This window comes from Trichomonas vaginalis, chromosome II (assembly GCF_026262505.1).
Source record: "Trichomonas vaginalis G3 chromosome II, whole genome shotgun sequence".
NCBI classification, from domain to species: domain Eukaryota; phylum Parabasalia; order Trichomonadida; family Trichomonadidae; genus Trichomonas; species Trichomonas vaginalis.
The window spans coordinates 17,027,959-17,045,368 of NC_067204.1; the positions used below are offsets into that span (position 1 = coordinate 17,027,959).

At 33.8% G+C, this 17,410-nt stretch overlaps 11 protein-coding genes and 2 pseudogenes across 13 annotated transcripts, besides 2 other annotated features; 7 read left to right on the forward strand and 6 right to left on the reverse strand.

The window, feature by feature from the left end:
* Positions 1-3,534: part of a mobile genetic element that runs on past the window's edge.
* On the forward strand, positions 825-1,277 carry TVAGG3_0558900 (uncharacterized protein; the record flags this gene model as incomplete). The annotated part of the gene is made up of 1 exon (XM_051238427.1): positions 825-1,277. The coding sequence occupies one exon, from the start codon at positions 825-827 to the stop codon at positions 1,275-1,277; it is 453 nt and encodes a 150-aa protein (XP_051096251.1).
* Positions 1,294-1,713, reverse strand: TVAGG3_0558910 (protein of unknown function, DUF4108 family; the record flags this gene model as incomplete). Its single annotated transcript, XM_051238428.1, has 1 exon — positions 1,294-1,713. The coding sequence occupies one exon, from the start codon at positions 1,711-1,713 to the stop codon at positions 1,294-1,296; it is 420 nt and encodes a 139-aa protein (XP_051096252.1).
* Positions 1,750-2,745, reverse strand: TVAGG3_0558920 (uncharacterized protein; the record flags this gene model as incomplete). The annotated part of the gene is made up of 1 exon (XM_051238429.1): positions 1,750-2,745. One exon carries the CDS (start codon positions 2,743-2,745, stop codon positions 1,750-1,752), a length of 996 nt encoding a protein of 331 aa, XP_051096253.1.
* Positions 3,016-3,486, reverse strand: TVAGG3_0558930 (uncharacterized protein; the record flags this gene model as incomplete). Its single annotated transcript, XM_051238430.1, has 1 exon — positions 3,016-3,486. The coding sequence occupies one exon, from the start codon at positions 3,484-3,486 to the stop codon at positions 3,016-3,018; it is 471 nt and encodes a 156-aa protein (XP_051096254.1).
* A 523-nt stretch (positions 3,535-4,057) lies between the features above and the next one.
* Positions 4,058-4,591, reverse strand: TVAGG3_0558940 (protein of unknown function, DUF4106 family; the record flags this gene model as incomplete). Its single annotated transcript, XM_051238431.1, has 1 exon — positions 4,058-4,591. The coding sequence occupies one exon, from the start codon at positions 4,589-4,591 to the stop codon at positions 4,058-4,060; it is 534 nt and encodes a 177-aa protein (XP_051096255.1).
* Positions 4,592-5,186: 595 nt separating this feature from the next.
* Positions 5,187-17,410: part of a mobile genetic element that runs on past the window's edge.
* TVAGG3_0558960 (uncharacterized protein) lies at positions 5,445-5,879 on the forward strand (the record flags this gene model as incomplete). Its single annotated transcript, XM_051238432.1, has 1 exon — positions 5,445-5,879. The coding sequence occupies one exon, from the start codon at positions 5,445-5,447 to the stop codon at positions 5,877-5,879; it is 435 nt and encodes a 144-aa protein (XP_051096256.1).
* On the reverse strand, positions 6,785-7,320 carry TVAGG3_0558970 (annotated as a pseudogene). The gene has a single exon. A coding segment is annotated over exon 1 (536 nt).
* TVAGG3_0558980 (protein of unknown function, DUF4106 family) lies at positions 7,681-8,568 on the forward strand (the record flags this gene model as incomplete). The annotated part of the gene is made up of 1 exon (XM_051238433.1): positions 7,681-8,568. One exon carries the CDS (start codon positions 7,681-7,683, stop codon positions 8,566-8,568), a length of 888 nt encoding a protein of 295 aa, XP_051096257.1.
* On the forward strand, positions 8,991-9,605 carry TVAGG3_0558990 (uncharacterized protein; the record flags this gene model as incomplete). The annotated part of the gene is made up of 1 exon (XM_051238434.1): positions 8,991-9,605. The coding sequence occupies one exon, from the start codon at positions 8,991-8,993 to the stop codon at positions 9,603-9,605; it is 615 nt and encodes a 204-aa protein (XP_051096258.1).
* Positions 9,839-11,499, reverse strand: TVAGG3_0559000 (annotated as a pseudogene). The gene has a single exon. A coding segment is annotated over exon 1 (1,661 nt).
* On the forward strand, positions 12,893-13,842 carry TVAGG3_0559010 (keratin-associated protein family; the record flags this gene model as incomplete). The annotated part of the gene is made up of 1 exon (XM_051238435.1): positions 12,893-13,842. A coding segment is annotated over one exon (950 nt), but the record flags the coding sequence as incomplete, so codon positions are not given.
* Positions 15,643-16,608, forward strand: TVAGG3_0559020 (organellar and viral DNA polymerase type B; the record flags this gene model as incomplete). The annotated part of the gene is made up of 1 exon (XM_051238436.1): positions 15,643-16,608. One exon carries the CDS (start codon positions 15,643-15,645, stop codon positions 16,606-16,608), a length of 966 nt encoding a protein of 321 aa, XP_051096260.1.
* On the forward strand, positions 16,774-17,263 carry TVAGG3_0559030 (organellar and viral DNA polymerase type B; the record flags this gene model as incomplete). The annotated part of the gene is made up of 1 exon (XM_051238437.1): positions 16,774-17,263. A coding segment is annotated over one exon (490 nt), but the record flags the coding sequence as incomplete, so codon positions are not given.

The following is a 17,410-nucleotide window of genomic DNA, read 5'->3' on the forward strand; positions in this document are numbered from 1 at the left end:
TCCCATAGTTCATGTCTGTCAAACTTACCTGCCATGGACTCTTTCATAAGTTCCATGAAATCGTCTTCGGACAATCCGGGGAAAAGTATAATGTCAGTCAGTATTCTTTTAACATCCTTACTTAAACTCTTTGCTGTCTGTACACAAATGACAACTGAGATGTTAAAGTGTCTGAGCTTCTTAAGAATTCGACACATATCTTGTTCTCTGTTCTTTAACAAAGGATGAGAGGCGAAATCATCTAAGATAAGAAGACATCTATGAGGGTAAGTCTTCCAATCGTAAGATTGCAATTTCTTCGAAATGTATTCTATCTCTTTCTGTTTGTTTCTGAAGTGTTTCTTCTCTAATATTCTCTGCATTTCCTCATTTGGGTCTTTAAACTTCGAATTTATATACTCATTTATAGCATTATACTTCAAAACTCTTCTTTGGTACTTCTTTATCCAATCTAACAACTCAGTATCCTTTATACATACTAACTTAGACTTCTTTATAATATCTTTGAACGAATTGACGGTTTGGTCAAATTGACCAGAAGTACTACAAATGACAACTAACTCATAGAATGGGTTCTTCTCATCTAGTTCTTGTTGTTGTGCAGCCATTTTAAGATAAGTGAAAGTCTTACCCGACCCAGGTGGTGCAATTAGACCTGTTATACCATTCTGAGCAAATAAGAACTTGTCATGTATAGGCTTTATCTGAGCATTTTCTAACTTCCTCTTGTTCTTGTTTAAAACATTCTCAAATTTCTTGTCAATGTCAGCAAACTTTTTTTCTAACATATTTTTAGAAAAATTAAAATTTTTATCTTTTAGAAAATGTCTAGCGATTTCGCTATCTATATTCGAGACAAGCTTTTCGACAGCAAAACATCTGTCGACCATAAAATCTTACATAGTGTAAACAAGAAAGGTGAATTTGTTCTAAAGTTCTGTTTCTGGGAATATGACAAGAACCATAAAACATTAAGCAGAGAAGTCTTAAAATTTGTCAATGACAGACTTGTTGACAGAGCTGACGCCTCTTGGAGAGATGAAGTCCAACAAAACTTCTTAGAATGCAAAGAAGACACATGCGCTGTTCTTGAAGATGAAATAGAAAACAGAATAGAAGAGCTATTAAAGGACAAAGAACTTTTACATAAATATAGTTGCGCCAAATTTGACATAACTCCACCAGAAAAGAAGAAGAAAGAAAAGAAAGAAAAGAAAGTAGAAGAAGAGAAGAAAGAACCTGAACCAGTTCCAGAGAAAAAGAAATTTGACATGTAAAAATAAAATTTTATTTTTAGAACATTTCTGGGTCAATGTCAATGTTCTCTTCCTCTTTAGGAGCAAACACTGGCTTAGACTCTAAAATCTTTTTACCCAATTTACCTTGAACTTCAACTATCTTAGACTCATAATATTCATAGTCGTCTGCTTTCTTTGGTTCATAAGGTATAACAAGTTTGTATGCTTTGCCTTCTTTAAGGTTTGAGAACCTTCTGTCAAAACTTTCTTTGACTGTTAACAAACCTTCTATGTCTAAGTCTTCAAATTTCGCACCATTTTTAGTCACAATAGCAAACTTAACTGGTTCGATGTTCCAAACTTTGCTGAATGAAGACTTTTCAAAATGGTAGAAGTAAACATTCAAATATGTGAATGGGTCTAGTTCTTCTTTAAGTCCTGACATGTACTTGTTTACTGAGATGAATTTCGTCATCTTTTCTATCGGATAAAAAATATTTTTTTTTAAAATTTACTCATAAAAATTTTTCTTTGTATATACACCATTCTGAACATCTAAAAGACTTTTGACATTTGCCAAGAATGTTCGTTTAGAAGCTGCCATATAACCATATTCTTGACAATATTGTTTATACGAATCGTACAATGACCTTTCATCTAAACACTCAAAGTCAGTTTCATCTATGAACAGTTCATATACACTCTTGTTTGCTTCTAACAATGTTTGTCTCTCTTCGGTATGTGGAATTTGTCTTGGATTGAACTTTGAAATATCTAATGTCATAAAATATGAGAACAAGTGGTTGTAAAAGTCAGATGTCAAAGTTTCTGCTAAGTCGTCAAAATATTCTGTATCTTGCATATGAGAATCTGACGTTCTGACAACTACATATCTTCTGTCAGAACTTTCTAACTTCATCGGAACAGCATTGTTTGAAACCATAATGAAGTTTGCAACATTTTCACAAACTCTTTGGTCTTTATATTTTCTTTCAACAACTCCAACTTTGTCTGTTATAAGACTCTTCAAAGCATCTGAGTTCAAAACTTTTGTTGTATCTATACTTTGAAGTTCATTGCAAACTATAAGTTTCATATTCTCTATTGAGGAGTTAAATTTACCGCAGATGTTTTCTAAGTTTGTCATATTCGGATTCGAATAACCTTCTAACAGTTTGCACAAAATATCTGTAAAGAATGTGTTCTTACCAGTTCCTTGTTTTCCAATTATAATGAGAGCAGTTTCATTTTTAGCACTTGGATGTTGTAAGATATTTGCAAACCAACATAAGATATACTCATAAACCTTTTCGTTTCCATTGCATATAATTTCTTTGACATGGTCTAACCAAGCTTCTATAATATTTTCTTTCCATTCTACTTGTTCATATTTATATCCAGTGAAGATAGAATAGAAGTTTGGAGAAGGTGTATAGAACTTTATACCTCGAACTGAAAAATCTTCTAACTTTGACAATAAGATATCCCAAGCATCTAACATCTTCATGCCAACTTGTACGACTTTTATTTTCTTAAGTTTCTGTCTACATTCTTGTTCTGAAACTATTGTCGCTTTAGGTTTGTTAAAGACTACATCCCATTCTTTCATGACATAACATTCTGGGGCAGAGTCGACATAAATGACTAAACGTTTCAAATTCTCGACTGCTTTGTTATAGTCTCGAAATGGACACATATTTCTGAATGCTTGGAAGTCATAAAAATCTGAAACATCTATTCTGTACATTTTTATAAAAATAAAAAAAAATATTTTTTTTTATTCTTGACTTTGTTGTTGCATTTGTTGCATTTGTTGTTCTTGAGCTATTTGTTGTTGAAGTTGTTCTTGTAATACAATACTTTCACCAGTTGCATCTTCCAATTCGAAACTTTCTGCCGTCATTGACAAATACATAGGACATAAAAGTTTTACAGGAACAAAGTTTGCGTCAACTAATGTCAACGTTATACTTGCCAAAGTGTTTGAGTTCACTAAGGTTGAAAATTCTGCATTCGAATGAACAATAGGCAAACCAGCAGAGAAAGTATTGTTTATACGCATAAGTATCTTTTGGTCATAATAGTTTCTGTCGACATTCGAATAACACTTTGAACCTAAGTTTGAAACAATATATAAGATTGGTGTGCTTAATGTCAATGGAATAGACATTCCTTGTATGACACCTTTTCCTGTTATAGGAAACTGTTGGTAGTAAAAACCAGAAATAAGTTTTGTATTATAGCTCATATCGTTTATAGTAAACTCAGTCGGACATCCAAACATAATGAAACCTGCTCTAGTTGCAGCACATGTTACACCCGTACTTAAAGTATTAAATAAGTCAACAAAACCTGTTGGTGGTATATCTGAGTAAGTATCTTCAAAGGAGTTTTTTTACCATTCACAACAATAAAGTCTTCTGGTGTCAAAAGAGCAAAACAGGCTTTAGTCGTCATTGTGTTTAAGTTAGTTTACAATACCGTCCTTGAGGACTTTGTAAGTTTGTTGTTATAGAATTATATGACTCAGGGTTTTTAGTCGTAATAGTATAAACCATTATATCTTCTGCCATTTATATATATTTAAAAGTTTTTCTGAAAGTGGAGAAGAACTTCATCTAAACTTTCACATGAGGTTTCTTGAAGTTCTCTGTCTAAGAAGTTCAAATATTTTGTAAAGACATAGAACTTTCCTTTGTCTACACGAACAAACAAAACAGGGTCTTTCATATCGTTCAAAAGTGTGTAAAGTCCTTTACATGAAATAAAGTCTATATTATTTTTCTTCAAACATCTTTCAAGAAGTTTTGACATTTTACTTAGCAAATAAATTTTAATGAAATGTTGTGGTCGTCAAATATTTTTATGACGTCTGGGAAACTATACTTTAAGTTCAACGTTTCACCTCCTTTCATAACGTATATCTTGTCAATGACATTATATGAAACACCACAGCAACTAATGTCGGGTTCTATTTCTTTGATGTTTATATCGTCTGCCTCTGTCAAAAGTTTCAATAGTTCTTTCAAAACTTCATGAGGTGCGATGACATATGAGTTCACTTTTACAGGGTTGTGTTCGACCAAGTTTAACATTATACTTAAAGCTTGACAAATCTTCTCCTGAGTTTGAAGTTTGTCTTTCAGTTGTTGGTAGTCGTTTCGAATATCTGCAACAGAACTTAAGTCTCTGCTAACTTCAGGATATGTTGGTTCTTTTACAGGAACAATTGTTATACCATCTTCGTCTTCGTATGGTTTCCCCACTTCAACATCTCTGTCTTTGACATTGACAACAACACTTTGACTGTTTGTTTGAGTTGGTGAATTTAACTTCACATCTGCCACCGCCATTAAACCTTTTGAAACACTTACGCTTCTATTTTTCGGAAATGACATTTTACTTAGAATAAAAAGATGGACGTATTCGGATATCTCTTTGAATTGAAGCAGAACAAAGTTTACACACACAAACAATACAAATACATTGACAGAATAGTTCTTTATACAAACAATGGTAAATGTTATAGAATAGCAGTCTTTGCTGAACCAAAATATTTCCATAAAGCAAAGAAAGTTGGTATAACTGAAATGGTGAAAGTTCTTGAAGCAGACAAAAATATAACTTCAAAACTGACCGATATTTCTAAAGGTAAGTTTATAATACAATATTATGTCAAAACTGGCGTACTGTCAATATTTGACGGAGAGAAGTCAGTTCAAGAACAACTTACTGACCTGCTGCCAAAATCTGCTCGATGGAAGCTGTCGTTATGCCAATCTGAGGAGCCCCAGCAGGTTTCATCGAACGAATCTTCAAAAGAGCATCTTCCGTGAAAAGTGCTATTGGTTTTGTAAACTTCTTTGCTTTCAATTCATCTGGACCGTCTCTGTCACCAGTATATTGTATTTGTACAGTACCAACAGTTGAAATACCACCCATAAAGTCAGTTAGTATCCCTAAGTTGGGTACTGTGGCACTGCGAGCCTCCGTACACCACTTAGCGGTTTTGACACTTTACGAAACTGGTAACGTATATTTTACAACACAAACACAAACACCAACTTAACCTTAAATATTTACAAAACTATCTGACACATAAACGACTTCACTAACGAACTCACTAACGAATTCACTACCGTCCTCACTAAATAAAAAATAACCTTATTTTTATTTTTTTTAAATTTTTTATTTCATTACAAAGACATGTCCGACTACATTTACTATGACTCTTTCCCAGAACGTTTCCGTGAACTATTCAAAACTCAAGTAAAACTGAGAAACATGCATTTTAACAAAGACAGACCCATTGACGATGAAAGAAACCCTGAATATATTACAATCCCTTATGACGCAAAGTTCATTGCATACATTCCTTATGGTCGCAGAGGAACGAAAACTATTTCAACAAAGAACAAAAATTATTTCTGGAGCGATGAAGAAAATTGCCTTATCTACATAAATGCATACTTAAATAAAGCTACATATTGTACAAAAGAAGGTTGGACTGGATTTGAGCTCTACATATACGACGACGATGGAAACAGACGCTGTGTATACCCATACGATAATATGTACCATTGTTTTCATCAAGCATTAAACGAATACATAGTCAGTAAGGGTCTCATTCCTGTTGAGTAGATATGTTATATTTTTGTTCTGTCATTTATATAAAAATAAAAATTTTCAGTAAACTTAAAAATTAATGATATCACCACTCCCACACGTATGAAAACATAGCGCAAAAATAAATTTAGGTGAAGTGGTGAGATGTCACCTCTTTTTTCACCTGTTTTCTCACCCGTTGAATTCATTACTTTATAACTCTTTCCTTGGTTTCTTTTTAGTTGCTTTCTTCACGTCTGTCTCCAACTTGACTGTCTTTCTTCTTCGTCCGTAATGATACCAGTTACTTCCACCAGTCAATGGGTCAAATGGTCTTTCGTAAGGTTTCCATACATTCCATAAGGGACCATACGGAAGAACTACTGGTGGAGGAAGAGTTCCATCGACTCTATTTAAATGCATTGTTTCACCTTTCATCTGGTCATTAAAGTCTTTTGCTGTTTTGCAAACTCATCGTCCTTTCCTAAAGCATTTTCTGACTCAGTCGCAACCAAATTGGATGCTTTATTTATGAGCCCTATTTTATTTAATCTTAACTTCTTTGCAACCCAGCCTCCAATCTTTCCTTTATTTGCATCTAATGTCTTGAAACCCTTCCTCCACTCATTTTATTTACTGCGTCATAAGCTCCAAGTGCTTTTGCTCCAAATGCTAATGCTTTTGTTCCCATTGCGCCTAAAGCTGCCCAAGCTACCATTTACACCATATTAAAATCATCTCTCTTCAATATTATCTCATAAAAGTTCTCGTTACTGGAGAAAGTCAATGAAACATAAACGTTCTCACGGCTTCGCCCTCACCGCTTTGCGGTCTATCTAACTTCTTTCTTATATCATCTATACGCTTCAAAATGTCTGAACAATTGCTAACATCTTCTACAACAGTTATTTCATCATGAATGACCTTAAGAACAAGCTCATTTAATATGCTATTAAAATCATCTCAATAATGAGTCCATCCTTTCCATCTTTAGGTAGCACAACATCTTTCATTGAAGAAGGTTCGACAAGTCTTATGTTAAACTTACTGACAAAGTTTGTTATACTATAATGCTTCGGTGGCGAATACATATAGTTTGAAAGACATAATATAGATTCTTCAGCAAATTCACTTATACTGGATTTTATAACAATGTTCTCACGAGACCAAATACCACCAATTGACAATCTTGTAAGCAATCCTGCTGAACCTTCAACTGTAAACGTCGATGGTAACATTCCACGAAGGTCATCTATTGACATCGTTGAGTCACTGAATTTAAATATTTTCTTAAAGCAATCGTCATTATCTAACCATGCAATAGCTTTGAAGTTTTCATTCGAATATACATCTGCTTCATTAAATGTAAAACCTGACTTCTTTGCAGAGACGACTTTAAAATCTATTGCATTTGTTTCAAAATTATAGCTATGGTAACTTCTGAAGGTAATGGATGTCCTTCCGCAGTCAGTTGTTCTCTCACTACCGTTTGAAGCTTTGTGTTAAAAACTTTCATGTCATCTCCTGTGTCTAGGTTCACATACACAGCAATAGGAAAACTATCTTGCTTCTTTGTTCATCATTATATCTCAAAACATTAAAGTTCTTCAATAATATTGTCCTTCCTGCTGGAATACTTCTAACTTGTCTTATTTCAATAGCTTTCTCACCTCCTACATACTCTACCCAGTGTCTTGGATATTCATAAGTATACTGACTTTCTTGAATTTTGGTTGGTTTCATCATAACGTGTTCATAGTATATCTTTATACTCTTGTCAGTTAGACTCGGTGCTATGTTCTGAATATTTCTGACTTGCATTTTTAATGGAGATAAAATGAAGCATTTAATACATGACGTAGATGAAGACATGAATGAAACTACAGACAAACTTAACTCTTCTCTCATTCTTCCTTTCAGCAAAGATTATGAGTTCTGTTCAAATGGTGTGTATTTCTATTGTGGAAAGATGGGTTCAGGTAAGACATTTAATTTAATTCGTCATATACTCATAACAGAACGTTTAGGTCAAGATTCATATTATGACCAAATCATTATATCAGCAACTTCAGACTCTATGGACTCAACAACGAAAACATTTATGTCAAAAGTTCAAGCCTCTGTCGTTAAAGTTCCAGACAGTGAACTCATTGAATTTCTTCAACGTTACATTCGACGTAAGAGGAAATATTATGCCATTGTTGAATTTATACAGTCAGGAATGCAAAAGACTTCAGAAGAGATGGAAAGAATTATTGACAAACACCACTTACGTCAATACTCAGGAGTTTACGATATGAAACGACTGACAAACTACATTCTATCAAAACTTTCAAAATACCCCTTCAAAAAGTATCCTTCAAACACTCTGCTCGTTTGCGACGACTTTGCTGGTAAAGGTTTAGTGTCAAAGCCTGACTCACCATTAGCTAACATCATTACTAAAGTCAGACATTACCATTTAACTGTAGCAATACTTATGCAAACATGGCGTTTTCTTGCTTTAAACATAAAACGTCTCATAACTGACTTCGTTATCTTTCAAGGTTTCTCACGTTATGATATTGAACTCATTTGGAAACAGTCAGGTATAACATTACCTTTTGAAGAAATTTGGGAAGCATATAAGTCTCTCATCTCTCCTCGTTCATACCTTGAGATTCATATCATGACTAATACCATTAAAGTCAAAAATATTCCATGGGAACGACCAACATTGTTTTAAAGTTTAACCTTCAATTGACTGATGGTAAACAAATTCCATGCATCTCTGTCGCCATTTCTGTTAATATTTTTGCTGTCATTCATATCATCCACTTCCCCATCCGTTAGCTTTTGAGGATATGCGTTAGAATAGCTGTTCTTAAATGAAGGCTTTTCACCTTTAGCGCATAAACTCTATAACTTTCTGCATACTTTATGTTTGAACCTCCTGAGCCATCATTGACATAAATTTTTATAGGCTTCCACCCTTTGTTCATGTTCCTGCTTCTTCCCTTAGCTCTTTTGTTCAGTAGTTCTACATCTTTATACACAGCTCCTGTCTCAGTGAATTCAACAATATTTTCATTCGTTAGCTTTACATTCAAACCCTTGTCGAGTATATTGTTCATTTCATACATATAAAAGGTTTTTATTCTATATGAAATGAGAAGTAAATCCATCTTAGCTGGTGCCGTTAATGTTCCAATTGAACCAACATCAAATGTTGACTCACGAACGACAAACAATATTGTCATAAAGAACTATAGTTCAGAGTGTTTGAAAGAACCAGAACCAGAGCTGAAATCCGTGAATTTAAATACAACTTCAAACGCTAACGCTACATCAGATGTTAAGTTAGAGTATCCACCACTGGACCAAATTCTTTCAAGAGAAGTCAACGACAACCCTTACACAAATGTTCAAACAAATCCTTCAGATAACGTAGACCATTACCTTCTTCAGTTATACCAAACAATTTTACTCAAAGACGATAAGAAGCTTTTGATAAATCTTATAAGCAAGAACCAAATAATTCTAACAAAGGAGGACCTTGAAAATGTTATATTACGAATAACAGGGAAACAATGTGTCATTGACTATCTCGACCCTGAAATCGAATGCTGTGGTCAAACGCCACCATTCATGAAAATAGGTAACATCCGCATCATTGAAATACCAGGTACTCCAGGAGTTGAGTTTAAGTATAAATATTCGAACGAGTATACAAAACTTTCAACAGAATATAAATTATGTTTGAAATATGTTTTAGTAAATTAAAGCAATTTGTAATATCTATCCAAAACTTCTTCAACAGTATCGAACTCATCTTCATAATGCAAACCTAATCTTATTGACTTGGTGCAGTTCTCACTAACACAATATAGCGCTTTGCGCTCGGCGCCTTTGACGCCTTTTTCTGTTCTCTTGACTGACATAATTAACTCATTTGTTTCATCAAACAGCAACAACCAAAGTTCATGACCTAATACATAACATTCATACTTATATTTTTAGCTCTGAGTTCTCTTGTAAGCTGTTGCATTTAATATTTCTAAAAAGTCAACTTCAACAGTCATTCGCACTGGTGCCTTCAGTTCTACAGGCTCGCCTTGAAAGTCAACAAGTCTGAATTGCATGTCTTTCAAATTATGAGGACTAATGCGAACCCATTTACCTAAATGAGTTGCTATGACAGGAACGTTTGGAATGAACATTGAATTGACTGCATAACAGAAAGACTTATATTCTACTGAACCTTTACTATTAACTCCTGAAATACCTGTGACATTAGCTATTTTTGACTCAATGTATAAACAATTGCCATAACATACGTATGGAACAGATTTCATCTCAATCGTTTTGTCAACACTTTTCAAAGGAAATGTCATATGGTATGCTCCCAAAAGAAGTTGTACTCTATGACTCATTCGTGTTATCTTAAACTCCTTTGCATAACTGAACTTCAAAACTCCTGCAATAAGTTTAACATTCATTAAGTTTTCTTCGTTCTCCTTGTTTATTGTAGTATTTATGAGAGCATTTAACACTCCAGCTAATGTTTCCATCTTATATTCTACATTATTGTGAAATCTTATTTCGTGCTTCTTTCCATCTATTTCAAGCTCCATGAAATCTGTTTCATCTGTTATGACAAAAGTTGCGATAGTATTGAAGTCAACAACTCTGAAAGCAAGTGCTTCATTCTGAAGACCTAAGTTTGTTTGAAGCTTTACTGTTCCGTATTCGTTTGGGTCAGTACTTTGCAAATAGAACAACATTTTATTCTCATTAAAATATGACTATTGCTGCATATGCGTATGAAGCTGACAGAGCTAAACGTTTATATTTTGGTCAATACTCTCTCACACTTACTGACAAATATATTGTTATCAGTGATGGAAATACCGAGAAATACATAACATGGAAGGACTATGAAAAGTTTGACCCATTTTAACTCCATGTACAATGCCATTCATTGTAAATGGTGAAGTTGTCATGAAGAACGACAAACAGTATATAAGTCTGTATATGAAGCATTAGAATATATGTTGAATTATAATCCCGAAAGATTTGACCCAAGCACTACACCATGTGCAATGCCTTTTATTAAGGACGGTGAAATCGTAAGAGTTCCGGATTCAACGGTTTATACTGCTGTTCAAAACAGTTTACAAAACATTTTAGCGAATATCTTTAATTCAGAAACTACAGAAATAAAATTACCATATATAACAGATGCTAAAGAAATTAAATCAAAAACGACAACATTATTTACGTCACTTAATGATTTAATGACTTATATCATTAATATTCCTGCACCAACTACAGCATTTGATCCAAACTCGACGGTTTGCAGGGTACCTTTCATAAAGTCGCAAACGGACTCTTTGAGTCCTGAAGGTCTTTCAGACCGAAGCGACCAGGGCGAAGCCCATGACAGTTCAGTAATTGTTTTAAGGGATTCAACAGTTAATGAATCATTAAAGGCGTCATTAATGAAAATCATTGATTTTAACTCATTCACGAATACATATAATTCATTCATTAATGTTTCATATGCTTCTAAAGAAGGTGAGCCAAAAACTATCGATAAAGCGGTGTATGAAATAAAAGCATCAACGACGAAATTGAATTCGTTAACTTTTGACGGTGATAGTTTCGTTAATGACATAACATCGGGGAAAACAATTTTAACGAAAGAATATTTAAAATCTCATGTTAGTGAGTTCGTTGAAATTGAAAAAGAAGGTGGAATTAAGTTCGATCCACTGAATTTCATTTTCAGCTTAGCGAATGCGGGTGTTAGTTTCGCTGAATGGACAACTATACAGAGTGAAATAAATGCAATATGGACGTTTTTGGGGTCAAAAGCGGGAATGGGTGAGCTTGTAAATGCTGCAAGAACATTAGGTGAAACAGGAAATTTTGTAGATGGTTTTAAAAGACTTGTTTCAAATGTTTTAACAAACACAAAGAAATTATTTAGATATACCATACATAACGGACGGATTTTCGAACAGGTAGCAACAAACCCTCCGGTTATGGCTGCGTTGATGATGGTTAGAGATATAAAACCACGTAACGACGGGAACGAAGAACATGAACAACAGAGCCCAACGGGCTCAGAGCCACATAGTGGCGAGGATACTGGTCGGGTTATTCAAGACATTAAAAACGTGTATCCTGAAGTTATTGATTTATTTAGAGGAGTTAATGATTCAATTTCAAAACATTCTATAACCCTCGATGAAGAGAATAAATTAACAGATTATATATTCGTCATTATTGCAGAACTAATGAAGAGAATAAATGAAAAAGGAATTGGTGATATCATTAATGTCAGCGATGTAATGATGAAAAGAAATTTTGACTCATTATTTACAAAACCGAAAACAGAATATAGTCTTTATGACGTAATTACCGAATTAATGAAAAAGATTAATGATAATAAGAGTTCTGGCGGAAGAGTTGAATTAGAAGTGAATGATGTTAATGAGAAATTAGCCGAAAAAGCAGATAAAAACCACGTTCATTATATAACTTCAGACGAACAGATTATAACGGACTACCATGGATATTTAACACGAAGTGATGAAGCGAAGACAAAAAATGTTAATGAAAGAAGATATAAATACATTCGTGCTAAAGGTTATGACATAAGCTGTACTGTACAGTATGATGTAGCTAAAGCACCAGAAGCATTTGGTTATACCGGTGAAATTTATGCCTCTACTTTCAATGTTAACGGTGTATTAGTTGAACCAAGATTTACATTGAGAGTTAAGGCAAAAATAACGTTTGAAGATGCTATTAAAAGTAAAGCTGACAAAGTTGAACTCGAAGCAATGAACAAAGTTTTGAAATCTCATAAACACAACATCTCCGATATAAATGAACTTCAAGCTACATTAGACAGTAAAGCCGACAAGAACCATACAAACGAATCCTTCACTACTATTAGAGCAGACGATGTAATATTGAACTATACCCTTGGTTCAAGTGCACCTTTAGAGAATCCAAGCACAAGCGTAAAAGATACACTAAACTCCTTAAATAGTAAATGTATGAACATTGAAGGTCATGTCAGAAACTTTGAAGCACATGAACTACCAGCAATGTTAGATAAGAAAGCAGACAAGAACCATACACATGATTTCTTCACAACTGTTGGTATAGAAAGTATTGAAGGAACGGTTGAAGGAACTGGTGGGGATGCATTATATTGTAAACCTCCTAACTTTCCACAAGGTTTAACATCGGATGACGACATAACGACGATGAGAAACATTAGATGTAAAGATGTTTATGTCATGGAGGATGAAAATAATGTTAAATTCACTGCTCAAGATTTATATGATAAGAAAGCCGACAAAAATCATACACATAAATCCTTCACTACTGTTAGAGCAGACGACATAATATTGAACTTTGACCTTGGTTCAAGTGCACCATTAGAAAATCCAAGTACAAGCGTAAAAGATACTCTTAACAATTTAGATAAGAGTTGCAGGAATACCGAAGATCATGCCAGAAACTTTGAAGCATATGAACTACCAGCAATGTTAGATAAGAAAGCTGACAAAACTTATGTGGATACAGAACTAACAAAGAAATTTTCGAAACCAGATACAATGACATTTACAACAGAAATTATAAATGGTGAACCAGCAACTCCATTTGAATTTGTTAGAGGTCTTCAACCAGATACTTTTGAATTTTTCTTGGATAATTCTATTGAACTAACATTACATTATAAAAGTGGAACAAATGCAACATTTCATCCGGGAGATACATTCCAAATGGTATTTAATGACATAAGTTCTTTAGAATATGTTTATAGAGTTATGAGCATATATGATTTAATATATCCTATAGGAGCTGTTTATACGTCTATGAATCCAATAAATCCAAACACTTTATTTGGTGGTAGATGGTATGAAATAGTTGACAGTTTTCCATTCTACACTAATACGCAGTCAATGAAGATGGGAGGTTCAAAGAAAATAGGTATTGAAAACCTTCCTTCACATATGCATAGGTTCAGTGGAAGAACATCTGTGGAAGGAAACCATTCACATTCAATAACAAAAAGAGGTTATATAAATCTTGCAGCGGGTTCGAATAGACAGGGAATGAACAGATATGATATCACAACTGACCCAGTAGATTCAAGCACAGGTATTTTCTGTGGAACTGCAGGAAATCATACACATGTTGTAGCTGGTATTACAGACCCAGCAGGTAATGGAAAAGATTATATGCCTCCTTATATAACAATGCACGCTTGGATACGAGTTGGTTAAAATCTTTAACTTTACATAAATGAGCTTGAAAGAAGTATTCGAACAACATCCATGGAGGTCATTTAAGAAGTTCAATGAAGCTGCAAAGAGTCGGGGATTTACTAACAGAGCTGAAGTGAAAAGGTTCTTTGACAAAAATGTTGTACATCAAACAAAAATAAACCCTTACGACTACTTTTTACCAATTTACTCCAACACTCCTGACGCATACCAATTTGACACTCTCATTCAAAGCAGAAAATGTGGTCATAAACCATTCCTCATCTTCATAAATGTTAACACTCGTAAAGCATATGCATATCCAATGAAAAATAAAGGAACTCGTGAAGTGTTAAGAGTTTTACAAAAGTTTGTAGCAGAACATAGCCCAAGTACTTTAACATCAGACCAAGACAGTGCATACCTCAGCAACGAAATCACAGAATTTCTCATTAAGCATAACATAACTCACTACACTACTGAAGACCATAACCATAACATACTCGGTATCATTAACCGCTTCATAAGGACTCTCAGAGATTTAAACCAAGAGCGAGACTTTACCGAAGAAACAATGAAACATTTTCTCGAAGTTTACAATTCCTCAACACATTCTACAACAGGACATACACCAAATTCAATGACACAACAACAAGAAGAAAAGTATATACAAAAGAAACGAAGCCAAACACAAAATATCAGAAATTCAACACAATTTACCCTCATTCCTGGTACAAAAGTTCGTGTAGTTCTTGACGACAAACCATTGACAAAGAAACGTTTAAGGTTAAGTCGAAACTATTATATCGTAGACTCTACGCAAGGTAATGGATATCTTATAAAAGCTGCTGACGACTCCATAGCATTTTACCCTCGTCATAAATTAGTCGAAAGTAGTAATGGCAAACTTGCTGAAACCATTGACGAAGCAAAGCGAGGAGTGGTTATTGAAATACTTGACTACAACATAAACGATGACACTTATAAAGTAAGATATGAAGGAGGCGTTGAAGATGTTATACCATCTAAGAACTTGAGAGAATCTAAACCAACTCATCTGGGACCATTAGAGCGGGAGTACTGGAAAGATAAAAACATGCCAGAAAGAATAAGAAAATTCTTCTAAACTTTTTCGTTGGATGTAAATCAGACATGAATGAGAACAGTCATGTATTATTAATGTTTTCATAAATTTACACCAAAAATATATTATAGGTGAAGAGGTGAGATGTCACCTGTTTTTTCACCTAATTTTTCACCTCTTGAATTTGTCATAACTTCTTCGTAAATGCTTTGTCATAACTTCTTCGTAAATGCCTTGTCAAGATTTCATCGTAAATGCTTTGTCATGACTTCTTCGTAAATGAGTGTAAATGACCAAAAATATATTATAGGTGAAGAGGTGAGATATCACCTGTTTTTTCACCTAATTTTTCACCTCTTGAATTTTCGTGAATTTTCGTGAATTTTCACAAAAGACCAAAAATAATGTTAGTTTTATTTTTATTTATTTTTTATTTTGTATAAAAGATATGATTTCAACAATCGGCACAACAACAATACAAGCCGCGAACGGCGGGACTCTGTCCACAACTACAGCACCAAACTCGTTAGTCATGAATCCTACGTCAATGTTGGTAGAAATGAAAAACTTCATTCCTTCTTCATATACTTTCGAAACAAAAATCCAGAAGATAAAGCAAGAACTTTTAACAAATAATTTAGACTGTAGTGCGAAAGATGAAACAAATGAACAGTATCTTTATGAAATGCAGGACATTATTGACCATTTACCCAAATTGCCTGAAATCCAACAACAAAAACTCACTATTCCTGAATTCGACGAAATTGAAGTGAAACCAACTGACTCAGTAGAAATAAAGAAGTTCATACGTAAAGTAAATTATGAATTCCTTGGTTTTCATTGCAACCATAAGGTTATGGACAAAGATTGCGATATGGTATATAAGAATGTTTCTGACATATATAAATCTGGGGAGTTTAAGACTTACGATAACTTTGTTTCATTAGTTGCAAAATGTGTTTGGGAAATAAGAGATAAAGATAGAAGAGGCAAAGTATGGAACGAACAAATAAGACCCGCTATGTTTGAGATGAAGAAAACCATTGACGCTTTAGTTGTTCTAGCAGGTAAGGTTTCAGAATATAACGCAAAAATGAACCCACAATGTTCAAAATGTAAAGCAGCAATGAGGAAATATAACTACTCCGTCAAAGAGATAGAAAGAATGCGAAACGACTATGCAGACTTAAAGAAAGAAGCAGAAAAGCCAGCAGAAGATAAAATGAACATGTTAGAATTTCTTAATAAAAATTATCCAACAGCAGAAGATTTCCTTCTATCTGACGTCAAGAAGAAGTATAAAGAAACTTTCGGCATTGTTAAAACATTCGATGTACTGACAGAAGAAATAGAAGCTACGAAATTGTTTAGAATTTCAAATATACATCGTACAATTCATGTAAAACGCTTATAAAATAACTAGGGTGAAAAAAGAGGTGAAAAAACAGGTGAGATGTCACCTCTTCACCTAAACATTATTTTTGCTGAATTCAGCACAAAAATAATGAATTTCATTAGTTAGAAAAATAACGCTAATTTTTTTCTAAGAAAAATTTTTATTTTGTATGTAAAGACAGTAATGACAAACATTGAGTTTGAAACAGTTAGAAAGATAGACAATGACACCAAAGTGGTTAGAATAGGTGATTTAAACGTAAGATACTCAAAGAAATACAACAAATATTCTTTGTCAGACATTATATCTCCATCTGGAAAGAAAACAAGCGACTGGGTTAGAAATGCTTCAACTCAGAAAATTTTGACAAGAAATCCTGAGCTTATGATATCAATAGCATTTCATGGAACAAGAGCATATCTTATAGACAAAAGTCTTATACCAATAGTTTTGTTATGGATTGACCCAGTTGTTGGATATAACTTCATAACTTATGGTTCATTCGATACGGAACGTTGCAGTGAAGGCTTACTTTACATCGTTCAGAAACCGAAGGACTTCAATACAAAGAGATATAAGATAGGAAGGACATATAATATAACTCAAAGATATGACAGTACAGTCAATAGAGTCAAGGTTGTGTTCGTTAATGATATGAGAGCTGCAGAAACAGAACTACTTGAAAAGTTTGAGAAAATGTATGGTGCTCCCATAAAAGGTAAAGAAACGTTTGAAGTAGATGAGATAGATAAAGCTATAAAATTATTTGACGAAGTTGCTGAAAAATACATGTAAAGCGTTTATTTTTGGTCTTTTGTGA